Genomic DNA, 21,961 nt, shown 5'->3' with positions numbered 1-21,961 from the left:
GCTTGCTATAGCCTACAGTCTGACCCAGGGGCGGACTGGGACCAGAAGTCGTCCTGTGCATTTCTAACACACCTGCCCATGTTTTCCTCAAGGCCCGCATTAGTAGCCAAATAATGATAATTTTGCGCAAACCATTTCCGGCCCTGGCCCATCTATCTAGTCAAACCAAGGACATCAGCAAGAATCCCATTCCAACACTTTAGGCCTACAGAACATATCCGACAAAGTGCTTCATCTTCTGTCTTTTCTTGTCATGCTTTTATTGCTCCACTGTTTTCCATCGACACAAATGCTGACAGTTGCAATTTGGACAGTCAATTCACCTAAACCAGCCCTTTATTTTAGACTAGGCTACTGATCCTAGGCACAGTGTCCATAAGCAGGCAGCGCTGGAGCCTCTGGGTATTTCATAAGGAAGATCAAAGACTCAACATCGTTATGGTTTTTCACTTCAAAAACATCCCCAGCTGTAAGCTGGGAGTTCATTAGCCTATGTAACAATGTCCTTATCTTCTTACATGAAAAGCTTTGAAAAGCTCCAGGCTTTACAAGAAAAGGGGTGTCCCGTCCTTCACACAGCGAACAAACCACCTCAGCACGCGGGCTCTCCTGGCAATCCCTGGCGAATGGCGGGGAAACGGAACTCCCCACGAGGGGTCTGTGCTGAAAATGTATGATTGTGTTGTGTTGAAAGGGCGCGGTTCAAACTGCACTGCGCTGATACGGAGAGGCAAATCCATATTAACGGAATAGAGGAGTCAGTCAATGAAACAAGGCCATTCTGTTGCGCTCCTTCTCTCTCCCCCCTCTCTCTATCTATCTATTTCTTTCTCTCGCTCCACGTGTTTTTCTTAACCACCGAGGCGAGATAGAATAAATGAGCTTCAGGCAATCTACAAATTAGCTGCCGTCCGTCTCAGCCTAGACAGTTTGTGCATTTGAAGTCAGGAACGGCATGGCGCGGTGGAAGGCAGCATTGCTTCCAACTGTGAGTCCCCATCATCATAAGCGACAGCGCGAGACGCTTGACAGAGGGTTCAGGCTGTAATCAATATCATCTCAACCCTCAACGATACTGTGAAGTGTGTGGCACTCGGGATGAATACAGAACGGGGGCTCTCAGCTTGTGTGGTTGTTGTGGGTTAAAGGGGTTCACATGGGTGTGACATGGGCTCATCAGGAATTAGGGGGATACATTACAGAACAATTATATTGTATGCATCATTAAAGCCAGTGACGAAATTAATGGCGGGGGTCTGAATAGTGTGTGTGTGTGTGAGTGTGTGTACAAATCCCCGAAGCTGACTGTGGACCGGAAACGTAAAGAGAAGACGTGATTGGGTCATGTGTAAAGGCCCCGGTGTAAGGTTACAATACAGTGTCTGATTCGATCAACAAATGACTGTTTTATATCTTGTCATGAATATATTTACACAAATATTTCTTTATGCAATTAATCCTTTACAATTGTTCATGCGCTGGTGCTTTCGTTCAGGAATACAGAAAATAAATTCACCTGCACACCTGGCTGGTTATAGTATTATTATTATTATCTGTTAGTTTCTGTTAGAAGCTGTAACTGGACTTTATTAATGACTATAACTCTATTACTAATCACCTGGCTGGTTATAGTAGTATTATTATCTGTTAGTTTCTGTTAGAAGCTGTAACTGGACTTTATTAATGACTATAACTCTATTACTAATCACCTGGCTGGTTATAGTAGTATTATTATTATTATCTGTTAGTTTCTGTTAGAAGCTGTAACTGGACTTTATTAATGACTATAACTCTATTACTAATCACCTGGCTGGTTATAGTAGTATTATTATTATCTGTTAGTTTCTGTTAGAAGCTGTAACTGGACTTTATTAATGACTATAACTCTATTACTAATCACCTGGCTGGTTATAGTAGTATTATTATTATCTGTTAGTTTCTGTTAGAAGCTGTAACTGGACTTTATTAATGAGTATAACTCTATTACTAATCACCTGGCTGGTTATAGTATTATTATTATTATTATTATCTGTTAGTTTCTGTTAGAGGCTGTAACTGGACTTTATTAATGACTATAACTCTATTACTAATCACCTAGCTGGTTATATTATTATTATTATTATCTGTTAGAAGCTGTAACTGGACTTTATTAATGACTATAACTCTATTACTAATCACCTGGCTGGTTATAGTATTATTATTATTATTATTATCTGTTAGAAGCTGTAACTGGACTTTATTAATGAGTATAACTCTATTACTAATCACCTGGCTGGTTATAGTATTATTATTATTATCTGTTAGTTTCTGTTAGAAGCTGTAACTGGACTTTATTAATGACTATAACTCTATTACTAATCACCTGGCTGGTTATAGTAGTATTATTATTATTATTATCTGTTAGTTTCTGTTAGAAGCTGTAACTGGACTTTATTAATGACTATAACTCTATTACTAATCACCTGGCTGGTTATAGTAGTATTATTATTATTATTATCTGTTAGTTTCTGTTAGAAGCTGTAACTGGACTTTATTAATGACTATAACTCTATTACTAATCACCTAGCTGGTTATAGTAGTATTATTATTATTATTATCTGTTAGTTTCTGTTAGAAGCTGTAACTACAGTTTATGAATGACTATAACTCTATTACTAATAGAACCTATATATAAAGTTGATGAAATGGATTACGCTGTAGTGTTTTATTGTAGGGGGGGGGGGGAATAGGCTATAGGCCTACGTGTTTCTAGGACTGTAGAATTATACAAAACATATCCTTGACTCTCTAAACAAATAACTATTGTTATTTTATTAATGTATTCCCATTATTTCTTCATGCTGTTAATCATTTACAATAGCTTATGCACTATTTATAAAGCATTTATCAAGTATGTTTGCACACCTTGTAGGTTGATATGCATCTGATGCATATGCTAAAGAGGATGCCTGGCAACATTCTCTAGTGGGTTCTGATATGCTGAAAGGCTATTCAAACTGATCTAGATTAGAATCCATTCTCTAGTGGGTTCTGATATGCTGAGAGGCAATTCAAACTGATCTAGATTAGAATCCATTCTCTAGTGGGTTCTGATATGCTGAAAGGCTATTCAAACTGATCTAGATTAGAATCCATTCTCTAGTGGGTTCTGATACGCTGAAAGGCAATTCAAACTGATCTAGATTAGAATCCATTCTCTAGTGGGTTCTGATACGCTGAAAGGCAATTCAAACTGATCTAGATTAGAATCCATTCTCTAGTGGGTTCTGATACGATGAAAGGCTATTCAAACTGATCTAGATTATAATCCATTCTCTAGTGGGTTCTGATACGCTGAAAGGCTATTCAAACTGATCTCGATTGGAATCCATTCTCTAGTGGGTTCTGATACGCTGAAAGGCTATTCAAACTGATGTAGATTAGAATCCATCTTCCCCTTGTGCCCTAAACAATAGCCTACACTATTATCCCCAGATGGTACTAGTTGATGCCAAATAAGGAGTTTCCTCTTGTGTCCCCACAGTGTCATCTACCCTTATTTCAATCAATCAGTTACATCTGAAGGGGTGTATTCATTCTAGATTTTCTTCTTTTTTTATTTATGTTTTCGTCTTGTCTCTAGGTTGTCAGGAAAGTGGTGTCCCCAGTAGGTGACATAAACACGTGTGTGTAAGTGTGTGTGTGTGTGTGTGTGTGTGCGTGCATGCTTAGGCCTACAAATGGATTACCATGCTTCATCCATGAACCCATGCATTATTATAGTGATGTGATTAATTAGGCTGAGCGTATCCAAACATCTAATTTCCCCTCCAACACCATTGTCATTTGTGTGTGTGTGTGTCTGTGTGTATGTGTGAGAGAGAAGGGGAATTGAATCTATATGAGAAAGAATTGTGACGCTATAACAAAGGAGAGACATACAGTATGAGGGCTAGATTTTTGTGGGTACACCAGAAGCTATGTGGATGTCTGCCAATGCGGGTTAACGCTCCATCTGAATGAATCGAGGCCTTCGTCAGTGCAACAGCCTTGTGTGCTGATGGTCTAAAGGCAGCGGCATTCAGCCCCTGTCATGCCCAGCAAGCCTCAAAAAACATTTGCATATAAATGACATGCAGTGATGAGAGAGAGAGAGAGAGAGAGAGAGAGAGAGAGAGAGAGAGAGAGTCAAATCAGAAACTGTATTGTCTAATGGCCTCGTCAAGGAGAAGTGATCTTGAGTAACTGAAATAAATGACACAGACTAAATAGATGAATAACATTGGTCCCTAACTCACAGATCTGCTGCTGCTCTCTCTCTTTCACACACTCTCTCTCTCTCTCTCTCTCTCTCTCTCTCTCTCTCACACTCTCTCTCTCTCTCTCTCTCTCTCTCTCTCTCTCTCACACTCTCTCTCTCTCTCTCTCTCTCTCTCTCTCTCTTTCACACACTCTCTTTCTCTCTTTCACACTCTTTCTCTCTTTCACACACTCTCTCTCTCTCTCTCTCTCTCTCTCTCTTTCACACACTCTCTTTCTCTCTCAGACACACACACACATGCCAACAAAAAACTCCTCCAACATTTTGTCCATAAACTTTTACCCAGATCAATTAGCCTGGCTAACCCAGCGGTGTGATGGGATTCATTAGGATCCCCATTAGCCGACGGCGATAGCAACAGCTCTTACTGGGATCTGACACGTAATGAAAAAGACATTACAGACAAAAGACTTTACAATTTACATCCATTTAAAACATGAACATGTAGTGTTTGTGTGTGTGTGTGTGTGTGTGTGTGTGTGCATCTAACAGTTCCCCAGACATGTCAGCACATACACACAACAAGTAGGTCACATGGGGAGAGGTGTTGTGCCGTGAGGTGTTGCTTTATTTGTTTATTGAAACCAGGTTTGCTGTTCACTTGATCTATATAAGATGGAAGGGAGTTCCATGCACTCCTGGCTCTGTATAATACTGTACGTTTCCTTGAATTTGTTCTGGACCTCGGAACTGTGAAAAGACCCCTGGTGGCATGCCGGGTGAGGTAAGTGTGTGTGCCAGTGCTGTGTGTAAGTTGACTATGCAAACAATTTGGAATTTCCAACACATTATTGTTTCTTATAAAAAGAAGAAGTGATGTGGTCAGTCTCTCCTCAACTCTTAGCTAAGAGAGACTGGCATGCATAGTATTGATATTAGCCCTCTGATTAGGTCCTATGATTGAGTATAGTCTGGCCTAGGGGTGTGAAGGTAAACAGAAAAGCACTGGAGCGGCGAACCACCCTTGCTGTCTCTGCCTGGCCGGTTCCCCTCTCTCCACTGGGATTCTCTGCCTCTAACCCTATTACGGGGGCTGAGTTACTGGCTTACTGGTGCTCTTCCATGCCGTCCCTAGGAGGGGTGCGTCACTTGAGTGGGTTGAGTCACTGACGTGATCTTCCTGTCCAGGGTTGGCGCCCCCCTCGGGTTCGTGCCTTGGGGGAGGTCTTTGTGGGCTATACTCAGCCTTGTCTCAGGGTTGTAAGTTGGTGGTTGAAAATATCCCTCTAGTGGTGTAGGGGCTGTGCTTTGGTAAAGTGGGTGGGGTTATATCCTGCCTGGTTGGCATGTCCGGGGGTATTGTCGGATGGGGCCACAGTGTCTCCTGACCCCTCCTGTCTCAGCCTCCAGTATTTATGCTGCAGTAGTTTATGTGTCGGGGGGCTAGGGTCAGTCTGTTATATCTGGAGTACTTCTCCTGTCTTATCCGGTGTCCTGTGTGAATTTAAGTATGCTCTCTCTAATTCTCTCTCTCTTCCTCTTTTTCTCTCTTTCTCTCTTCTCTCAGAGGACCTGAGCCCTAGGACCATGCCTCAGGACTACCTTCTTGCTGTCCCCAGTCAATCTGGTCCTGCTGCTGCTCCAGTTTCAACTGTTCTGCCTGCGGCTATGGAACCCTGACCTGTTCACTGGACGTGCTACCTTGTCCTGGACCTGCTGTTTTTGACTCTCTCTCTACCGCACCTGCTGTCTCTAACTCTGAATGATCGGATATGAAAAGCCAACTGACATTTACTCCTGAGGTGCTGACCTGTTGCACCCTCGACAACCCCGGTGATTATTATTATTTGACCCTGCTGGTCATCTATGAACGTTTGAACATCTTGGCCATGTTCTGTTATAATCTCCACTCGGCACAGCCAGAAGAGGACTGGCCACCCCTCAGAGCCTGGTTCCTCTCTAGGTTTCTTCCTAGGTTCCTGCCTTTCTAGGGAGTTTTTCCTAGCCACCGCGCTTCTACATTTGCATTGCTTGCTGTTTGGAGTGTGGTGTCAAAAAAGCACATACTCTCTGTAGGCCAGGTATAGAACAGATACTCTCTGTAGGCCAGGTATAGAACAGATACTCTCTGTAGACCAGGTGTAGAACAGATACTCTCTGTAGACCAGGTATAGAACAGATACTCTCTGTAGGCCAGGTATAGAACAGATACTCTCTGTAGGCCAGGTATAGAACAGATACTCTCTGTAGACCAGGTATAGAACAGATACTCTCTGTAGGCCAGGTGTATAACAGATACTCTCTGTAGGCCAGGTGTAGAACAGATACTCTCTGTAGGCCAGGTATAGGACAGATACTCTCTATAGGCCAGGTATAGAACATATACTCTCTGTAGGCCAGGTATAGAACAGATACTCTCTGTAGACCAGGTATAGAACAGATACTCTCTGTTCTATAGGCCAGATACTCTCTATAGGCCAGGTATAGGACAGATACTCTCTATAGGCCAGGTATAGAACAGATACTCTCTCCATCTTTACAACCATTGAATTTATATGTTTTGACCATGACAGTTTACAATCAGGTAACACCAAGTAATTTAGTCTCCTCAACTTGTTCAACAGCCACAGCATTCATTACCAGATTCAGCAGAGATCTAGAGGTTAGGGAAGGATTTGTACCAAATACAATGCTCTTAGTTTTAGAGATGTTCAGGACCAGTTTATTACTGGCCACCCATTCCAAAACTGTAAGAAGAATCGTTAAGGGTCTGAATCTAAAATCTAAATTCCATTCTACATTCCACAGGGCGGCAGCGGCTCGAAGATAAAACGCTAGCCTATACTGTCCCGTTTTTGACAAATTAGCTTTCGTTAACGGGCCGTGGTGAACATTAGCGTTTGCTGTCACCGTGGAAATCCGGTGTGGTAGAACAAAGTCACGTCAAGCCCGGTTTGCTCATCTAGCCGTTAAATAACACCCATTTGTCTCACTTATTGCCCTGACTCCTCCTGCTCAACGATAACAAATGTTGCACAACAAATAAAAAATGTTCACTCCGGCACTTAAAATAACCATTACTTACTCCAGTAGCTCGGTATAGATACAAAAAAAAATATAATTCTAGCGTATTGTGCTGTAATGTGCTTTGGCGCATGGGGCAGATTCAACAAAAGCAATAAGCTAGATTTAATTCTTTACTTTCAATACCAATAAAGGAATAAGGTTGTAGGCCAGCATAACCATGTCTAATATAATTTATTTTTTACGTCTTATAATATACCCAATATTATGACTGTCCCTCACATACAGTTGTGCATGAACATACATTGGGATTGGTGGGGGGCTATGTGAGCCATGTGGTGGGGAGAAGTCAACTACATGCAGATCAACTAGTAAGTACATTTTGTAATAGCTTGGTGGTAGTTGAACTAAATTCAAATCTAAGTAGTGTTTTCAGTAGTTAATTAAGCAATATACCACTGCTAAGAGCTGTTCTTACCCACGACACAAGGCAGATATTGGCCATATACCACAAACCCCCGAGGTGCAAAAATAAAATAAATATGGGTGAGGTAGGGAATAATGTTGGTTATTTTTCAGCATAAGACCTGCCTAAGAACAGTTTGGGGTTTAATAGACTATGGGAACATTTGACCCCAGAGGGATCTGTCTTGCAATTTGTAGTCTATGACATTTCAGATTTAGATATGACCATTTTTCAAGAAGTAGTTTGGATGTAAACTACTTTTTCAAAGTAACTTAAGATAAGTATGCCATATTTTTCTTATTAAGGGTAGATGTAGTGCATCTTAACTTTTTCCAGTGGGAAGTAGCCTATTTTGTAGCTTGGTAAATTATATTTTCAGAGTAGCTTCTCCAACACTGTGACCTGGGATTCCATCACGCTTGAGATTCAGCACCATGGAGAGCCCCCCCCCCACACACACACCTTCTGACCACATTTGTCGATCGATAGGGTGCAAGGACAGGTCAGAGGAGCAATAGAGAGTACAAGGTCCTGTAATAGCAGGTCCTTGGAGCGCTACTGAACTATGCGCGACTTCTCCTTGCTGGTGGACTGCTACCATCTAGCGGTGGAATGTGGCACTACAACCTTTAGAGAACAGTCATTTTCTTATCTGATTGAGCACCCTACAATTATGCGGAACAGCAAGTCTGAACAAAACCGGCAGTTCACTTCCCGAGTGTAGGTTAGGCTCCCTCCCCTCACACACACCCTCTCGGAAAGGTGTCGGAGAGAGAGGCTCAACCAACAACAAGTTGTGACAAATCCTTTTTATCAAGGACAGGGAGTTCGCACAAAACTGAAGTTGGGAACCATGCAAGTGTTTCACTGAATGGACCGAACGGAAGAATCGATTTGAGTGGAAGTTTATTTTTCTTTTTATTTCAGTTGAGTCTGGCATACCTCATCCTCTCGTGTCTAGGCTACCGCCTGCGTGTGTAGGCAGCCGAGGACCCACCCGAAGACACACTTTTATGCTGTGATTTGTCGGTTGTCTTCTCGGTTCAGGACTGATTTAAAGGATTGGAAATGCCTGGGAACGAGAGAGTTGGTCGTCTCTTGAAAGAGATCATTCAAAAGCCAGGGAACGACGCGTGCGCAGACTGTGGCGCGCCTGGTAAATAGAAATGTGCTACTGATGTTCTGGCTTTGCTGCAAAGAACCTTCTAGCCTAGACATTGTAGATGAGAGAGGGTGGGAGTTGGCATGCAACAGGCGCTGACATGTACAGGTGGAAAAATACCTTTAGCCTATTTTAGGCCTATTTGAGTTGCTCTGGGAAATGTAGGAGCAGAATAGGCCTACTTGCATTTTGCAGCCTAACGGTGCAAAAAGTAAGCATATTGTTTCCAAAAGTATGTATGTCTGTGGGCTTCAGTCTGCAACCTGGTCTCAGAGCATTTCATATTATTCTGTACTTAAATCAGAAACACCATTTGGTATGATATGTTATGTTTCGTCTTCATTTGTGGATGTCCGTCTCCATTTCGTATGATATGTTACGAATTGCAATTTGTACAATATGTTCTGAAATGTAATTCGTACAATATTTTACGAATTTGCTAAACTTATGACATGTTACGCATTCCAATTTGTTGTGGCTAATGTTAGCTAGGTCTATTTGTTAGGGGTTAAGGTTAGGAGCTGTACAGGTGTTGTGCCGAAAATCCCCCCCTGCCAGACCCCACCTTCTAATTTCCTTAATTGGGTGGCTAGAGTCAAATACTTTCTGTGGCACACATCAGAGTCAAATACTTTCTATGGAACAAACTTCACGTCAGGATAGGCAACCGAAATGAATAATTCATGTATGTGTGTTAGATTAAACATAGAGGAGGGAGTAGATGCCGCCCCCGGGTCCGGGCGGGCGCTGAAGGGGGGGTTCTCCTAGGGCGCCATACAAGCTAGAACCGCCACATACACTTGAAAGAAATAGCCAAACCCGAAAACTGCAGACAAAAATGCTTTCCGCTACTAAGATCAGTGAAATGTAGGCTAAACTGACAATGGAGCGAAGTGCAGAAATCTCAACTAGCAAGTCGCAATAATGAAGAACGGGAAGGGGGGGGAGAATTCTGGCAGGGGGGAGATTTGCGGCACAACACTGGCCCGTTCATAAGGCAGGATTAGGTGGCCGCCTATGCATGGAGATTGGCGAGGGTGGCATTTTCTGAGCTAAACTGACCAAGACCCACCTCCAACAACACATAAGACCTCACTTAATTCTGCCCCAAAACAATGACATATTTAAACCAATGGCATAATTATGGGCTTTTTAGGTGAGCGCTGATGCCTAACTCTGATAAGCAGTGCCCACTTTGTCAAAGGCAGGGAGGCAAGATATTTATGTATAGATTTGTATAGGCGTAAGAATACTATATACAGGGTCAGTACCATATTATAATGTACAGGGATACTGGATCTATAGAGGTAGATATGTATAGGGGTAAGAATACTATATACAGGGTCAGTACCATATTATAATGTACAGGGATACTGGATCTATAGAGGTAGATATGTATAGGGGTAAGAATACTATATACAGGGTCAGTACCATATTTTAATGTACAGGGATACTGGATCTATAGAGGTAGATATGTATAGAGGTAAACATACTATATACAGGGTCAGTTCCAGTACCATATTATAATGTACAGGGATACTGGATCTATAGAGGTAGATATGTATAGGGGTAAACATACTATATACAGGGTCAGTACCATATTATAATGTACAGGGATACTGGATCTATAGAGGTAGATATGTATAGGGGTAAACATACTATATACAGGGTCAGTACCATATTATAATGTACAGGGATACTGGATCTATAGAGGTAGATATGTATAGGGGTAAAAATACTATATATAGGGTCAGCACCATATTATAATTTACAGGGATACTGGATCTATAGAGGTAGATATGTATAGGGGTAAACATACTATATACAGGGTCAGTACCATATTATAATGTACAGGGATACTGGATCTATAGAGGTAGATATGTATAGGGGTAAACATACTATATACAGGGTCAGTTCCAGTACCATATTATAATGTACAGGGATACTGGATCTATAGAGGTAGATATGTATAGAGGTAGACATACTATATACAGGGTCAGTTCCAGTACCATATTATAATGTACAGGGATACTGGATCTATAGAGGTACATATGTATAGAGGTAGACATACTATATACAGGGTCAGTTCCAGTACCATATTATAATGTACAGGGATACTGGATCTATAGAGGTAGATATGTATAGGGGTAAACATACTATATACAGGGTCAGTTCCAGTACCATATTATAATGTACAGGGATACTGGATCTATAGAGGTAGATATGTATAGGGGTAAACATACTATATACAGGGTGAGTTCCATATTATAATGTACAGGGATACTGGATCTATAGAGGTAGATATGTATAGGGGTAAACATACTATATACAGGGTCAGTTCCAGTACCATATTATAATGTACAGGGATACTGGATCTATAGAGGTAGATATGTATAGGGGTAAACATACTATATACAGGGTCAGTACCATATTATAATGTACAGGGATACTGGATCTATAGAGGTAGATATGTATAGGGGTAAACATACTATATACAGGGTCAGTACCATATTATAATGTACAGGGATACTGGATCTATAGAGGTAGATATGTATAGGGGTAAACATACTATATACAGGGTCAGTTCCAGTTCCATATTATAATGTACAGGGATACTGGATCTATAGAGGTAGATATGTATAGGGGTAAACATACTATATACAGGGTCAGTACCATATTATAATGTACAGGGATACTGGATCTATAGAGGTAGATATGTATAGGGGTAAACATACTATATACAGGGTCAGTACCATATTATAATGTACAGGGATACTGGATCTATAGAGGTAGATATGTATAGGGGTAAACATACTATATACAGGGTCAGTACCATATTATAATGTACAGGGATACTGGATCTATAGAGGTAGATATGTATAGGGGTAAACATACTATATACAGGGTCAGTACCATATTATAATGTACAGGGATACTGGATCTATAGAGGTAGATATGTATAGGGGTAAGAATACTATATACAGGGTCAGTACCATATTATAATGTACAGGGATACTGGATCTATAGAGGTAGATATGTGTAGGGGTAAACATACTATATACAGGGTCAGTACCATATTATAATGTACAGGGATACTGGATCTATAGAGGTAGATATGTATAGGGGTAAACATACTATATACAGGGTGTTCCAGTACCATATTATAATGTACAGGGATACTGGATCTATAGAGGTAGATATGTATAGGGGTAAACATACTATATACAGGGTCAGTACCATATTATAATGTACAGGGATACTGGATCTATAGAGGTAGATATGTATAGGGGTAAACATACTATATACAGGGTCAGTACCATATTATAATGTACAGGGATACTGGATCTATAGAGGTAGATATGTATAGGGGTAAACATACTATATACAGGGTCAGCACCATATTATAATTTACAGGGATACTGGATCTATAGAGGTAGATATGTATAGGGGTAAACATACTATATACAGGGTCAGTACCATATTATAATGTACAGGGATACTGGATCTATAGAGGTAGATATGTATAGGGGTAAACATACTATATACAGGGTCAGTTCCAGTACCATATTATAATGTACAGGGATACTGGATCTATAGAGGTAGATATGTATAGAGGTAGACATACTATATACAGGGTCAGTTCCAGTACCATATTATAATGTACAGGGATACTGGATCTATAGAGGTAGATATGTATAGGGGTAGACATACTATATACAGGGTCAGTTCCAGTACCATATTATAATGTACAGGGATACTGGATCTATAGAGGTAGATATGTATAGGGGTAAACATACTATATACAGGGTCAGTTCCAATACCATATTATAATGTACAGGGATACTGGATCTATAGAGGTAGATATGTATAGGGGTAAACATACTATATACAGGGTGTTAGTACCATATTATAATGTACAGGGATACTGGATCTATAGAGGTAGATATGTATAGGGGTAAACATACTATATACAGAGTAGGTCCAGTACCATATTATAATGTACAGGGATACTGGATCTATAGAGGTAGATATGTATAGGGGTAAACATACTATATACAGGGTCAGTACCATATTATAATGTACAGGGATACTGGATCTATAGAGGTAGATATGTATAGGGGTAAACATACTATATACAGGGTCAGCGACCATATTATAATTTACAGGGATACTGGATCTATAGAGGTAGATATGTATAGGGGTAAACATACTATATACAGGGTCAGTACCATATTATAATGTACAGGGATACTGGATCTATAGAGGTAGATATGTATAGGGGTAAACATACTATATACAGGGTCAGTCAGTACCATATTATAATGTACAGGGATACTGGATCTATAGAGGTAGATATGTATAGGGGTAGACATACTATATACAGGGTCAGTTCCAGTACCATATTATAATGTACAGGGATACTGGATCTATAGAGGTAGATATGAATAGGGGTAGACATACTATATACAGGGTAGTTCCAGTACCATATTATAATGTACAGGGATACTGGATCTATAGAGGTAGATATGTATAGGGGTAAACATACTATATACAGGGTAGTTCCAGTACCATATTATAATGTACAGGGATACTGGATCTATAGAGGTAGATATGTATAGGGGTAAACATACTATATACAGGGTCAGTTCCATATTATAATGTACAGGGATACTGGAACTATAGAGGTAGATATGTATAGGGGTAAACATACTATATACAGGGTCAGTTCCAGTACCATATTATAATGTACAGGGATACTGGATCTATAGAGGTAGATATGTATAGGGGTAAACATACTATATACAGGGTCAGTACCATATTATAATGTACAGGGATACTGGATCTATAGAGGTAGATATGTATAGGGGTAACCATACTATATACAGGGTCAGTACCATATTATAATGTACAGGGATACTGGATCTATAGAGGTAGATATGTATAGGGGTAAACATGCTATATACAGGGTCAGTACCATATTATAATGTACAGGGATACTGGATCTATAGAGGTAGATATGTATAGGGGTAAACATACTATATACAGGGTCCAGTACCATATTATAATGTACAGGGATACTGGATCTATAGAGGTAGATATGTATAGGGGTAAACATACTATATACAGGGATTCAGTACCATATTATAATGTACAGGGATACTGGATCTATAGAGGTAGATATGTATAGGGGTAAACATGCTATATACAGGGTCAGTACCATATTATAATGTACAGGGATACTGGATCTATAGAGGTAGATATGTATAGGGGTAAACATACTATATACAGGGTCCAGTACCATATTATAATGTACAGGGGTACTGGATCTATAGAGGTAGATATGTATAGGGGTAAACATACTATATACAGGGTCAGTTCCAGTACCATATTATAATGTACAGGGATACTGGATCTATAGAGGTAGATATGTATAGGGGTAAACATACTATATACAGGGTCAGTACCATATTATAATGTACAGGGATACTGGATCTTTAGAGGTAAATATGTATAGGGGTAAACATACTATATACAGGGTCAGTACCATATTATAATGTACAGGGATACTGGATCTATAGACGTAGATATGTATAGGGGTAAACATACTATATACAGGGTCAGTTCCAGTACCATATTATAATGTACAGGGATACTGGATCTATAGAGGTAGATATGTATAGGGGTAAACATACTATATACAGGGTGAGTTCCATATTATAATGTACAGGGATACTGGATCTATAGAGGTAGATATGTATAAGGGTAAACATACTATATACAGAGTCAGTTCCAGTACCATATTATAATGTACAGGGATACTGGATCTATAGAGGTAGATATGTATAGGGGTAAACATACTATATACAGGGTCAGTACCATATTATAATGTACAGGGATACTGGATCTATAGAGGTAGATATGTATAGGGGTAAACATACTATATACAGGGTCAGTACCATATTATAATGTACAGGGATACTGGATCTATAGAGGTAGATATGTATAGGGGTAAACATACTATATACAGGGTCAGTTCCAGTACCATATTATAATGTACAGGGATACTGGATCTATAGAGGTAGATATGTATAGGGGTAAACATACTATATACAGGGTCAGTACCATATTATAATGTACAGGGATACTGGATCTATAGAGGTAGATATGTATAGGGGTAAACATACTATATACAGGGTCAGTACCATATTATAATGTACAGGGATACTGGATCTATAGAGGTAGATATGTATAGGGGTAAGCATACTATATACAGGGTGTTCCAGTACCATATTATAATGTACAGGGATACTGGATCTATAGAGGTAGATATGTGTAGGGGTAAACATACTATATACAGGGTCAGTACCATATTATAATGTACAGGGATACTGGATCTATAGAGGTAGATATGTATAGAGGGTAAACATACTATATACAGGGTCAGTTCCAGTACCATATTATAATGTACAGGGATACTGGATCTATAGAGGTAGATATGTATAGGGGTAAACATACTATATACAGGGTGCAGTACCATATTATAATGTACAGGGATACTGGATCTATAGAGGTAGATATGTATAGGGGTAAACATACTATATACAGGGTCAGTACCATATTATAATGTACAGGGATACTGGATCTATAGAGGTAGATATGTATAGGGGTAAACATACTATATACAGGGTCAGTTCAGTACCATATTATAATGTACAGGGATACTGGATCTATAGAGGTAGATATGTATAGGGGTAAACATACTATATACAGGGTCAGTACCATATTATAATGTACAGGGATACTGGATCTATAGAGGTAGATATGTATAGGGGTAAACATACTATATACAGGGTCAGTACCATATTATAATGTACAGGGATACTGGATCTATAGAGGTAGATATGTATAGGGGTAAACATACTATATACAGGGTCAGTTCCAGTACCATATTATAATGTACAGGGATACTGGATCTATAGAGGTAGATATGTATAGGGGTAAACATACTATATACAGGGTCAGTTTACCATATTATAATGTACAGGGATACTGGATCTATAGAGGTAGATATGTATAGGGGTAAACATACTATATACAGGGTCAGTACCATATTATAATGTACAGGGATACTGGATCTATAGAGGTAGATATGTATAGGGGTAAACATACTATATACAGGGTCAGTACCATATTATAATGTACAGGGATACTGGATCTATAGAGGTAGATATGTATAGGGGTAAACATACTATATACAGGGTGTCAGTACCATATTATAATGTACAGGGATACTGGATCTATAGAGGTAGATATGTATAGGGTAAACATACTATATAAGGGTCAGTACCATATTATAATGTACAGGGATACTGGATCTATAGAGGTAGATATGTATAGGGGTAAACATACTATATACAGGGTCAGTACCATATTATAATGTACAGGGATACTGGATCTATAGAGGTAGATATGTATAGGGGTAGACATACTATATACAGGGTCAGTTCCAGTACCATATTATAATGTACAGGGATACTGGATCTATAGAGGTAGATATGTATAGGGGTAAACATACTATATACAGGGTCAGTTCAGTACCATATTATAATGTACAGGGATACTGGATCTATAGAGGTAGATATGTATAAGGGTAAACATACTATATACAGAGTCAGTTCCAGTACCATATTATAATGTACAGGGATACTGGATCTATAGAGGTAGATATGTATAGGGGTAAACATACTATATACAGGGTCAGTACCATATTATAATGTACAGGGATACTGGATCTATAGAGGTAGATATGTATAGGGGTAAACATACTATATACAGGGTCAGTACCATATTATAATGTACAGGGATACTGGATCTATAGAGGTAGATATGTATAGGGGTAAACATACTATATACAGGGTCAGTTCCAGTACCATATTATAATGTACAGGGATACTGGATCTATAGAGGTAGATATGTATAGGGGTAAACATACTATATACAGGGTCAGTACCATATTATAATGTACAGGGATACTGGATCTATAGAGGTAGATATGTATAGGGGTAAACATACTATATACAGGGTCAGTACCATATTATAATGTACAGGGATACTGGATCTATAGAGGTAGATATGTATAGGGGTAAACATACTATATACAGGGTCGTTCCAGTACCATATTATAATGTACAGGGATACTGGATCTATAGAGGTAGATATGTATAGAGGGTAGACATACTATATACAGGGTCAGTTCCAGTACCATATTATAATGTACAGGGATACTGGATCTATAGAGGTAGATATGTATAGAGGGTAGACATACTATATACAGGGTAGTTCCAGTACCATATTATAATGTACAGGGATACTGGATCTATAGAGGTAGATATGTATAGGGGTAAACATACTATATACAGGGTCAGTTCCAGTACCATATTATAATGTACAGGGATACTGGATCTATAGAGGTAGATATGTATAGGGGTAAACATACTATATACAGGGTCAGTACCATATTATAATGTACAGGGATACTGGATCTATAGAGGTAGATATGTATAGGGGTAAACATACTATATACAGGGTCAGTTCCAGTACCATATTATAATGTACAGGGATACTGGATCTATAGAGGTAGATATGTATAGGGGTAAACATACTATATACAGGGTCAGTACCATATTATAATGTACAGGGATACTGGATCTATAGAGGTAGATATGTATAGGGGTAAACATACTATATACAGGGTCGAGTTCCATATTATAATGTACAGGGATACTGGATCTATAGAGGTAGATATGTATAGGGGTAAACATACTATATACAGGGGTTCCAGTACCATATTATAATGTACAGGGATACTGGATCTATAGAGGTAGATATGTATAGGGGTAAACATACTATATACAGGGTCAGTACCATATTATAATGTACAGGGATACTGGATCTATAGAGGTAGATATGTATAGGGGTAAACATACTATATACAGGGTCAGTACCATATTATAATGTACAGGGATACTGGATCTATGGAGGTAGATATGTATAGGGGTAAACATACTATATACAGGGTCAGTCAGTTCCATATTATAATGTACAGGGATACTGGATCTATAGAGGTAGATATGTATAGGGGTAAACATACTATATACAGGGTCAGTACCATATTATAATGTACAGGGATACTGGATCTATAGAGGTAGATATGTATAGGGGTAAACATACTATATACAGGGTCAGTACCATATTATAATGTACAGGGATACTGGATCTATAGAGGTAGATATGTATAGGGGTAAACATGCTATATACAGGGTCAGTACCATATTATAATGTACAGGGATACTGGATCTATAGAGGTAGATATGTATAGGGGTAAACATACTATATACAGGGTCAGTTCCAGTACCATATTATAATGTACAGGGATACTGGATCTATAGAGGTAGATATGTATAGGGGTAAACATACTATATACAGGGTCAGTTCCAATACCATATTATAATGTACAGGGATACTGGATCTATAGAGGTAGATATGTATAGGGGTAAACATACTATATACAGGGTCAGTACCATATTATAATGTACAGGGATACTGGATCTATAGAGGTAGATATGTATAGGGGTAAACATACTATATACAGGGTCAGTACCATATTATAATGTACAGGGATACTGGATCTATAGAGGTAGATATGTATAGGGGTAAACATACTATATACAGGGTCAGTTCCAGTACCATATTATAATGTACAGGGATACTGGATCTATAGAGGTACATATGTATAGAGGTAGACATACTATATACAGGGTCAGTACCATATTATAATGTACAGGGATACTGGATCTATAGAGGTAGATATGTATAGGGGTAAACATGCTATATACAGGGTCAGTACCATATTATAATGTACAGGGATACTGGATCTATAGACGTAGATATGTATAGGGGTAAACATACTATATACAGGGTCAGTTCCAGTACCATATTATAATGTACAGGGATACTGGATCTATAGAGGTAGATATGTATAGGGGTAAACATACTATATACAGGGTGAGTTCCATATTATAATGTACAGGGATACTGGATCTATAGAGGTAGATATGTATAAGGGTAAACATACTATATACAGAGTCAGTTCCAGTACCATATTATAATGTACAGGGATACTGGATCTATAGAGGTAGATATGTATAGGGGTAAACATACTATATACAGGGTCAGTACCATATTATAATGTACAGGGATACTGGATCTATAGAGGTAGATATGTATAGGGGTAAACATACTATATACAGGGTGCCAGTACCATATTATAATGTACAGGGATACTGGATCTATAGAGGTAGATATGTATAGGGGTAAACATACTATATACAGGGTCAGTACCATATTATAATGTACAGGGATACTGGATCTATAGAGGTAGATATGTATAGGGGTAAACATACTATATACAGGGTCAGTACCATATTATAATGTACAGGGATACTGGATCTATAGAGGTAGATATGTATAGGGGTAAACATACTATATACAGGGTAGTTCCAGTACCATATTATAATGTACAGGGATACTGGATCTATAGAGGTAGATATGTATAGGGGTAAACATACTATATACAGGGTCGTTCCAGTACCATATTATAATGTACAGGGATACTGGATCTATAGAGGTAGATATGTATAGGGGTAAACATACTATATACAGGGTCGTTCCAGTACCATATTATAATGTACAGGGATACTGGATCTATAGAGGTAGATATGTATAGGGGTAAACATACTATATACAGGGTCAGTTACCATATTATAATGTACAGGGATACTGGATCTATAGAGGTAGATATGTATAGGGGTAAACATACTATATACAGAGTCAGTTCCAGTACCATATTATAATGTACAGGGATACTGGATCTATAGAGGTAGATATGTATAGGGGTAAACATACTATATACAGGGTCAGTACCATATTATAATGTACAGGGATACTGGATCTATAGAGGTAGATATGTATAGGGGTAAACATACTATATACAGGGTCAGTACCATATTATAATGTACAGGGATACTGGATCTATAGAGGTAGATATGTATAGGGGTAAACATACTATATACAGGGTCAGTTCCAGTACCATATTATAATGTACAGGGATACTGGATCTATAGAGGTAGATATGTATAGGGGTAAACATACTATATACAGGGTCAGTACCATATTATAATGTACAGGGATACTGGATCTATAGAGGTAGATATGTATAGGGGTAAACATACTATATACAGGGTCAGTACCATATTATAATGTACAGGGATACTGGATCTATAGAGGTAGATATGTATAGGGGTAAACATGCTATATACAGGGTCAGTACCATATTATAATGTACAGGGATACTGGATCTATAGAGGTAGATATGTATAGGGGTAAACATACTATATACAGGGTAGTTCCAGTACCATATTATAATGTACAGGGATACTGGATCTATAGAGGTAGATATGTATAGGGGTAAACATACTATATACAGGGTCAGTTCCAGTACCATATTATAATGTACAGGGATACTGGATCTATAGAGGTAGATATGTATAGGGGTAAACATACTATATACAGGGTCAGTACCATATTATAATGTACAGGGATACTGGATCTATAGAGGTAGATATGTATAGGGGTAAACATACTATATACAGGGTCAGTACCATATTATAATGTACAGGGATACTGGATCTATAGAGGTAGATATGTGTAGGGGTAAACATACTATATACAGGGTCAGTTCCAGTACCATATTATAATGTACAGGGATACTGGATCTATAGAGGTAGATATGTATAGAGGTAGACATACTATATACAGGGTCAGTACCATATTATAATGTACAGGGATACTGGATCTATAGAGGTAGATATGTATAGGGGTAAACATGCTATATACAGGGTCAGTACCATATTATAATGTACAGGGATACTGGATCTATAGACGTAGATATGTATAGGGGTAAACATACTATATACAGGGTCAGTTCCAGTACCATATTATAATGTACAGGGATACTGGATCTATAGAGGTAGATATGTATAGGGGTAAACATACTATATACAGGGTGAGTTCCATATTATAATGTACAGGGATACTGGATCTATAGAGGTAGATATGTATAGGGGTAAACATACTATATACAGAGTCAGTTCCAGTACCATATTATAATGTACAGGGATACTGGATCTATAGAGGTAGATATGTATAGGGGTAAACATACTATATACAGGGTCAGTACCATATTATAATGTACAGGGATACTGGATCTATAGAGGTAGATATGTATAGGGGTAAACATACTATATACAGGGTCAGTACCATATTATAATGTACAGGGATACTGGATCTATAGAGGTAGATATGTATAGGGGTAAACATACTATATACAGGGTCAGTTCCAGTACCATATTATAATGTACAGGGATACTGGATCTATAGAGGTAGATATGTATAGGGGTAAACATACTATATACAGGGTCAGTACCATATTATAATGTACAGGGATACTGGATCTATAGAGGTAGATATGTATAGGGGTAAACATACTATATACAGGGTCAGTACCATATTATAATGTACAGGGATACTGGATCTATAGAGGTAGATATGTATAGGGGTAAACATACTATATACAGGGTTCAGTACCATATTATAATGTACAGGGATACTGGATCTATAGAGGTAGATATGTATAGGGGTAAACATACTATATACAGGGTCCAGTACCATATTATAATGTACAGGGATACTGGATCTATAGAGGTAGATATGTATAGAGGGTAAACATACTATATACAGGGTCAGTTCAGTACCATATTATAATGTACAGGGATACTGGATCTATAGAGGTAGATATGTATAGGGGTAAACATACTATATACAGGGTCGCAGTACCATATTATAATGTACAGGGATACTGGATCTATAGAGGTAGATATGTATAGGGGTAAACATACTATATACAGGGTCAGTACCATATTATAATGTACAGGGATACTGGATCTATAGA

The 21,961-nt window shown here is 38.6% G+C and overlaps 1 protein-coding gene across 1 annotated transcript in view; it reads left to right on the top strand.

Annotated features, from left to right (window-relative positions):
- The first annotated feature begins 8,459 nt into the window (after window positions 1-8,459).
- The window catches only part of LOC106564376 (arf-GAP with dual PH domain-containing protein 1), a 91,947-nt gene continuing 78,445 nt past the window's right edge, over window positions 8,460-21,961 (top strand). The window contains exon 1 of the mRNA XM_045708390.1: window positions 8,460-8,886. Within this exon, the coding sequence (XP_045564346.1) occupies window positions 8,799-8,886 (88 nt within the window). The 5' untranslated portion in view covers window positions 8,460-8,798. The remainder of the gene's footprint in view (window positions 8,887-21,961) is intronic.

Source organism: Salmo salar, chromosome ssa02, assembly GCF_905237065.1.
Source record: "Salmo salar chromosome ssa02, Ssal_v3.1, whole genome shotgun sequence".
Lineage (NCBI taxonomy): Eukaryota > Metazoa > Chordata > Actinopteri > Salmoniformes > Salmonidae > Salmo > Salmo salar.
Note: the sequence above shows the minus strand (reverse complement) of the source record. Positions and strands in the feature narration are given on the sequence as shown.